The sequence below is a fragment of the Callithrix jacchus genome, chromosome 10 (assembly GCF_049354715.1).
Source record: "Callithrix jacchus isolate 240 chromosome 10, calJac240_pri, whole genome shotgun sequence".
Taxonomy (NCBI): domain Eukaryota; kingdom Metazoa; phylum Chordata; class Mammalia; order Primates; family Cebidae; genus Callithrix; species Callithrix jacchus.
This window is the reverse complement of record NC_133511.1, coordinates 69,688,109-69,696,685: the sequence shown is the minus strand read 5'-3', so window position 1 is coordinate 69,696,685 and position 8,577 is coordinate 69,688,109. Positions and strand designations below refer to the sequence as shown.

Sequence of the window (8,577 nt, the reverse complement as noted above, 5' to 3'; positions counted from 1 at the left end):
AAAACCACATGATTATCTCGATAGATTCAGAGAAGGCCTTCAATAAAGGGTAACAGCCCTTCATGCCAAAAACTCAATAAACTAGGTATTGATGTAATGTATCATAAAATGATAAAAGATATATATCTATATTTTATGATACATTAATGATACTGACAAACCTACAGCCAATATCATACTGAACGGGCAAAAGCTGGAAGAATTCCCTTTAAAATCAGGCACTAGGCAAGGATGCCCTCTCTCAACATTCCTATTCAATATAGTATTGGAAGTTCTAGCCAGAGCCCTCAGGCAAGAAAAAGAAATAAAGGGTATTCAATCAGGAAAGGAGGAAGTCAAACTGTCTCTATTTGCAGGTGACATGATTGTATATCTAGAAGACCCCATCGTCTCAGCCCAAAATCTTCTCAAACTGATAAGCAACTTCAACAAAGTCTCAGGATACAAAATCAATGTGCAGAAATCACAAGCATTCCTATATACTAATAACAGACAAACATAGAGCCAAATCAAAAGAACTTCCATTCACAATTGCTACAAAGAGAATTAATACCTAGGAATACAACTAACAACGGATGTAAATGACCTCTTCAAGGAGAACTACAAACCACTGCTTAGTGAAATAAGAGAGGACAAAAACAGATGGAAAAACATTCCATGCTCACGGTTAGGAAGAATTAATATCATGAAAATGGCCATACTGCCCAAAGTAATCCACAGATTCAATGCTATCCCCATCAATCTACCAATGACCTTCTTCACAGAACTGGAAAAAACCACTTTAACCTTCATATGGAATCACAAGAGAGCCTGTATAGCCAAAGCAGTCCTGAGCAAAAAGAACAAAGATCACACTGCCAGACTTCAAACTATACTACAAGGCTACATTAATCAAAACAGCATGGTACTGGTACCAAAACAGAGCCATAGACCAATGGAACAGAACAGAGGCCCCAGAAGAAACACCACACATCTACAACAATCTGATCTTTGACAAACCAGGCAAAAACAAGCAATGGGGAAAGGACTCCATGTTTAATACATGGTGTTGGGAAAACTGGCTAGCAATGTGCAGAAAGCAGAAACTGGACCCCCTACCTGTCAACTTACACTAAAATTAACTACAGATGGGTTAAAAATTTAAACAAAACTTAACACTATAAAAACCTTAGTAGAAAACTTAGGCAAAACCACCCAGGATATAGGCATAAGCAAGGACTTCATGACTAAAACACCAAAAGCAATGGCAATAAAAGCCAAGATAGACAAATGGGATCTAATTAAACTCCAGAGCTTCTGTACAGCAAAAGAAACAATCATTAGAGTGAACCAGCAACCAACAGAATGGGAAAAAATTTTTGCAATCTACCCATCTGACAAAGGGCTAATATCCAGAATCTACAAAGAACTAAAACAGATATACAAGAAAAAAAAAACCCATTCAAAAGTAGACGAAGGATATGAATAGACACTTTTCCAAAGAGAACATACATGAGGCCAAAAAACATGGGAAAAAATGCTCACCATCATTGGTCATTAGAGAAATGAAAATCAAAACTACATTGAGATATCATCTCACGCCAGTTAGAATGGTGATCATTAAAAAATCTGGAGACAACAGATTCTGGAGAGGATGTGAAGAAATAAGAATGTTTTTACACAGTTGGTGGGAGTGTAAATTAGTTCAATCATTGTGGAAGACAGTATAGCAATTTCTCAAGGATCTAGAAATAGAAATTCCATTTGACTCAGCAATCCCATTACTGGGTACATACCCAAACTATAAATCCTTCTACTATAAAGACACATGCACACGAATGTTCATTGCAGCCCTGTGTACAATAGCAAAGACCTGGAGCCAACCCAAATGCCCATCAATAATAGACTGGACAAAGAAAATGTGGCACATATACACCATGGAATACTACGCAGCCATAAAAAATAATGAATTCGTGTCTTTGTAGGGATTTGGATGAATCTGGAAACCATCATTCTCAGCAAACTGACACAAGAACAGAAAGCCAAACACCATATATTCTCACTCATAGGTGGGTGTGGAACAACAAGAACACATGGACTCAGGGAGAGGAGCATCACACACTGGGGGCAGTTGGGGGGGGTAGGGGAAAGACAGTGGGGGGTGGGGATGCAGGGGAGGGTGGGGATGGTGGGGAGGGTGGGGAGAGATAACATGGGGAGAAATGCCAGATATAGTATGCACCTAAAGTAAAATAAATAATTTTTTTAAAAAAAGGATGAGTTTATGTCCTTTGCAGGGACATGAATTAAAGCTGGAAACCATCATTCTCAGCAAACTGACACAAGAACAGAAAACCAAACACCGCATGTTCTCACTCATAAGTGGGTGTTGAACAATGCGAGCACATGGACACAGGAAGGGGAACATCACACACCAAGGCTCATCGCGGTACTGGGGGCCAGGGGAGAGAGAGTATTAGGAGAAATACCTAATGTAGATTATAAGGTGATGGATGCAGCAAACCACCATGGCACATGTATACCTATATAACAAACCTGCACATTCTGCACATGTACCCCAGAAATTAAAGTATAAAAAATAATTACTAAAATTTTCCAAATTAGGTAAAAATCATAAATTTACAGCTTCAAAAAGCTAAGCAAACATCAAGGAAAATAAAAACAAAGAAAGCTATGCCTTGGCACATCACAATCAAACTGAAAATTATGAAAAAGTTAAAAAAAAAAAACTAAACAGCCAAAGAAGACAAACAATGGAATACAAATGTGTCCAAAATACTCATGACTCACATGTTTTCTACTAACCATTAAGCATGTATATTTGCATATCTTAGGCAACAGAGTTAAGCATCATTATTCGTAACTGAAAGTTAATCAAAACCAGGGAGATGAATATAACTTCAACATTATACTTTTCATGAAGAACATACCTTTATAAATCATCAATATATATTAATCATCAGACTTTATATGCCTGTTAAGAAATTGGTTTAACATTTGTTTAAATAGGCTGTTGTAAGGCTAGATTAGGTGGAAAGGCTTTTTTATCAGAGCATCTTGAGAAAAACAAAAGAGAAACAGAGAAGGGAGGAAGGTGGGAAATGGTTTTAGAGAATCAGCCTACTTAGGAAGAAGGCAAGGCTGGTGGAAATAGCTCTTTCCCTGGAGAGTGTGGCATAAGTGCTTCCCTCAAGGGTTTTTCTGAAAGAAGATAAAGAGCCCAACTCCCGGCCCCTAACAGGCTGAATTTTATTACAGATCTCATTTCTGTTCCTGAAGTCTCAGTCTGAGGCCAGTGAGTGAATTAGACTTTTATGGGTGGTACTGGTTCCAGAAATAAGATAAGAATTAGGTGGTGTTATATCATACAGGCTAGAGGTAAGAGAACTCTTAGAGACTTGAAATATGTGAGATATATATATGCACAAGATAGATAGATATAGATAGATGATAGATGATTGATAGATAGATAGATAGATGATAGATAGATAGATAGATAGATAGATAGATAGATAGATAGATAGAGACAGACAGATATGCACAAGTCTCCGCTTATGGCAGAAGTGAAAGAGGAGGATCAGGGAAGGGAGGGTGAGAGAATGTGGGCTATATGGAATTTACTGAAAAGCAGTCAAGAGAAGCAATCCAGTAACTAGTAGGTACCGTAATAGTTAGACTAGAGATGAGAAAACAAAATATATTGAGGTAGGCTGCAAACAACTCTTGGCATATGAAAGGAGCCCTAAAGACATGGATGAATCTGGAGAACATCATTCTCAGCAAACTGACACAAGAACAGAAAATGAAACACCGCATATTCTCACTCATAGGCGGGTGATGAAAAATGAGAACACATGGACACAGGGAGGGGAGTACTAAACACTGGGGTCTATTGGGGGGAAAAGGGGAGGGCCAGCGGGGGGGGAGCTGGGGAGGGATAGCCTGGGGAGAAATGCAAAATGTGGGTGAAGGGGAGAAAGGAAGCAAAACACACTACCATGTGTGTACCTATGCAACTGTCTTGCATGTTCTGCACATGTATCCCAAAACCTAAAATGCAATAAAAATTTTAAAAAAAAGAAAAAGAAAGAAAGGAGCCCTAAAAATGGCAGGGAACTATAGTCATCTGCCCTAGACCACACATTGGAAGAAGCTTTGTGGAGGCAGCCAGGGAATCTTAGTAGGTATGAAAAGTAACTAAGAGCCAATTATCCTCCCCAGAAAGAAAGAAGAGGATGTACTTAGAGTGTGAATTAGAATGGAGGAAAAAATATTACTCATCTAAAGATATATCTTAACCAACAATTAAATATTTTAAGATACTCCTTTAATATCCTCAGAAACCTCATGAAGAGGGTATTTTATTATTTGTCTCAATTTCTTCTTTCCAGTGAAAATGGGATTAAATGTGGTTCTCTTCTCTGAAGCTATTCCACCTGGAACATTTAGGAAACCTATTTACTCACAAGCCCACCATTCTCTGAAGCCATAAACCCATTGAGGACTCAGGCACATAGCATGATGTAGGGAAAAAAATAGTCAATGCTCAAAATAGGCCTGCTGAAGAAATTCACTAATAAGTGAAGAGAGAGAGTATGCTAGGAAGTAAATGATGAAGTTACATGTTCGTTTCTACCAGCAGAAGAATTTATCGGTTATCAAGGACTGCGACCCCTCCTCATGCCCCAGAAATAACTCTTTTTCTAATTTCAGCCATTTCTAAGCCTACTTCCCTGGCCTGTGAGCACAAGGAGTGCCTCATCTCAGATAATGAAGTACAGTCAGTTACCTCTTAAAGGTACCTCGACCCTCTTCATAAGTGAGCAAACTGTATGTGGTGAAGTCAGAGGTTTCAAATCTAATTTATTTCAATTGTTACTTTATGACAACCAGCAAGTTATTCATATCACTTTCCTTAGTGTGAAATAGGGATAATATCCAGTGGATAAGAGTGGATATCTAACTCCCTGCATTAAGAATATATAAAGTGCAATACTACAGCCTCTGGCATAAAGTGATGCTTCATAAACATTAGCTTAATTATCCTATGATTGTGATACATTAAGATTTTTTCCATCCCCAGAACACCACTGGCCTCTTCTAGGCCTTAGTGTCTTCAATCAACCAGTGCTCCAATAAACGTCAACAGGTCATCTTTCTAAACTAATGGCTGCCCCTGTGGGAAGGATGGGGACTAAGGGTAAAGTTGTAATCAAGGCCCTTCACATTCAGGAAAAACCTGCCTATACCACCACCTTTGTTCTCCTCAGTACTCCTTATGCACCAGCCACCCTAGCCTGAAAGTGTTTCAGAAACATACTATGCATTGATCTGTATGTTCACCTTTTCTTATGCTACTTACTTTCTCTTCATTAACTTTATGATAAACTTCTCAATTTCAAGTTTAAGTATCACCTTATTCAGCTTTCCCACACAGAAATAATAATTTCCTATGTGTGTTCATAATCCTCCATTCGCAATTAAAGTGCATACAATAATGTCTCTTATTCTGATTACTTGGAGATATTGTCTGGCTGTCATTCATTAGAGTACTGATCACCTCCTTTCATATTTGCATGTTTGTTATTCATATGTTCAAAGAAGATGGAGATTATGGAATATGCCGAAAGCTCCTCGTGACATCGCAAAGAATGCTGGAGATTTTATCTTCTACCTCTGTGAATAGGAGGTAAGGTTCTGAAAGTTTTCCCCAGCTATGCCTACTGTAAACTACAGTGGCACTAGCCACACAGTCTTCCCCTTGCTGGGCATCCCTGGCCTAGAGGACCAGCACATGTGGATTTCTATGCCCTTCTTCATTGCCTATGTCACTGCCCTTCTTGGGAACAGACTACTTATCTTCATTATCCTCACAAACGCAGCCTCCATGAACCCATGTACCTCTTCCTCTGCATGCTGGCTGGAGCAGACATTGTCCTCTCCACGTCCACCATTCCTGAGACCTTAGCTATCTTCTGGTTCCATGCTGGGGACATCTCCCTGGACTGTTGCATCACTCAGCTCGTCTTTGTCCATTCCACCTTCATCTCTGAGTCAGGGATCTTGCTGGTAATGGCATTTGACCACTACATTGCCATATGCTACCCACTGAGGTACACCACCATTCTTACAAATGCTCTGATTAAGAAAATTGGTGTGACTGTCTTCCTGAGAAGTTATGGTACAATTTTCCCTATCATATTTCTTTTAAAAAGATTGACTTTCTGCCAGAATAATATTATTCCACACACCTTTTGTGAACACATTGGCCTAGCCAAATATGCTTGTAATGACATTCAAATAAACATTTGGTATGGGTTTTCCATCCTAATGTCAACGGTGGTCTTAATGTTGTGCTAATTTTTATTTCCTATATGCTGATTCTCCATACTGTCTTCCACATGCCTTCTCCAGATGCTCGCCACAAAGCTCTCAACACATGTGGCGCCCATGTCTGCATCATCATCCTCTTTTATGGGCCTGGCATCTTCACAATCCTTACCCAGAGGTTTGGACGCCACATTCCACCTCATATCCACATCTTGGTGGCTAATGTCTGCATTCTGGCTCCACCTATGCTGAATCCCATTATTTATGGGATCAAGACCAAGCAAATTCAGAAACAGGTAGTTCATTTTTTGTTTATAAAATGGAAATAACTTTGGTTTAAGAACTGAGTTTTCAGAATCTCTAGCTATCTGGTAAATGGGTATGGAAGTGGTTGATGGGAGGGGTCAGCTGACACAGTAGGAAACAACTCAGTGAATACAACGCCTGGAGCAAGGTCAACTGGGAAGTTGCAGGGCTTACTCCTCCACTTTTTAAACCTAGGAGAGTAATGCCATGTTTGACTGAACAAACTACCTCCTGCACAGAGCCTGGAAGATGATGGATTGGTTTTTCAGAAGTGATGTATCCTTAATGACAACATTATCATAATCTTTGGAAATAGAGGAAGTGGGAACAGTGTTCTGGCCTTGGATTTGTTCAGCTATCCTGTACTGAGTTTCTCAAGCTCTTCATAAAGGATATGTTGTATTCCTTTACGATCACATACAAACCTCCATTCTTCTCTTTCATTCTAGCTAAGTGACATTCTTAGAATCAGTGATTCCTAGGTTTTCCATTTATTTCTATTATGTTATAGCTTATACCCTATGAACATGAATGTCTGTAATGAAGGATTGCAAATAAATTGTGCGATTCATATTTTGCAGAACAACCCTTGAGGAACCTGAGCCTGATCATTCTTATGCTGGGACATGTAGTTTCTGAACGGGTGGTGTGTGCTGGGGAAATGCTGAGGAAAGGAAACTCCTTCATTCTCAATGTCAGGCTGTGTTCTTCAATGAGCTCGTCCTCAGGAGGACATTCAAGATGTTTATTCACATGATTTCTGAGTGCTTTTACAACCACACTTCCCAATACCTTCTATGCAACCTGAGCGTTAGATATACCAGGCCATTAATTCATCAGTTTTCTTAGGTTATGCCAACTCTTCAGGTACTCTGCATTCTCTTGAAATAACATCAACTTGTGGAAAACCCTTATTCCTCCTTTCATATCTAATTCTCATGTCATCTCCTCTGTGACATTTTCTCCAATCACAATTTGTTTCTCAGTGTATTATAGTTGATATTTCCTTTATGAGAAAAATAGCATATTGCTCATATTTTTAATACTTATTTTTATTAACAATCTATGTTCCTTCTAGAAAACATTAGAAATGGTGGGGAAAAAAACTTAATATGGAGCTCATAAAACTATAATCTTAGAGGTCTCAAGCAATTTTACTGTTAAAATTTGTTATATATAGCTATACATCTTTGTTTATAAATTTACATATCTATATATCTGTATCTATATCTGCACCTGAATTTGTATTTATCTTGACCTATATCAATTCCTATATCTATTTGCAAAATATTATGATAAATATGTAGAATGTACTATAGTTGTAGTCCACAATCTAATTTTTTCCCTTTTATAAAACTTTTTTAAATTTTATTTTTAATTGAAAAACAAAATTATATTTATCATGTACAACATGTTTTAAAATATGTATACATTGTAGAATGGGTAAATTGAGCTAATTAACATATACACAACCTCATTTGTTGTGGTGAGAAAACTTTGAATCTGCTTTCTTACCAATTTTCAAGAATGAGATACATCTCTTTTAACGATAGTCACTCTGGGATATATCTCACTTGATCATGGTGAACAATTTTTTCCATATACTGTTAAAATCTGTTTGCTAGTATTTTATTGAGGATTCCTACATTTATGTTCCTCAGGGATATTGGCCTGTAGTTTTTCTTCCTTTGTTTTTGTGACCTTGTCTGATTTTGGTGTCTGGGTATAGCCGACTTTGTTAGTTTGCAAGAATTCCCTCATCTTTAATTTAAATCTTCCATAAATATTTGACAAATTAAGCTGTGAGGTACTGAGCTTTTTTTCATGGGAGACTTTTTATTACTGTTTCAATCTCCTTGCACATTATTGGTCTTTTCAGGTATCTGTTTGTTCATAATGCAATTTTGGTAGGTTCTATGTTTGCAGGAATTTATCTATTTC

The 8,577-nt window shown here is 38.0% G+C and overlaps 1 protein-coding gene across 1 annotated transcript; it reads left to right on the top strand.

Moving 5' to 3' along the window:
- Positions 1-5,482: 5,482 nt before the first annotated feature.
- Positions 5,483-7,875, top strand: LOC100400800 (olfactory receptor 52B4). Its single transcript, XM_009007555.5, is given in 3 exon segments — positions 5,483-5,870; positions 5,873-6,346; positions 6,349-7,875. Coding segments are annotated over 3 exon segments (939 nt in total). The 5' UTR covers positions 5,483-5,716; the 3' UTR covers positions 6,660-7,875.
- Positions 7,876-8,577: the final 702 nt, after the last annotated feature.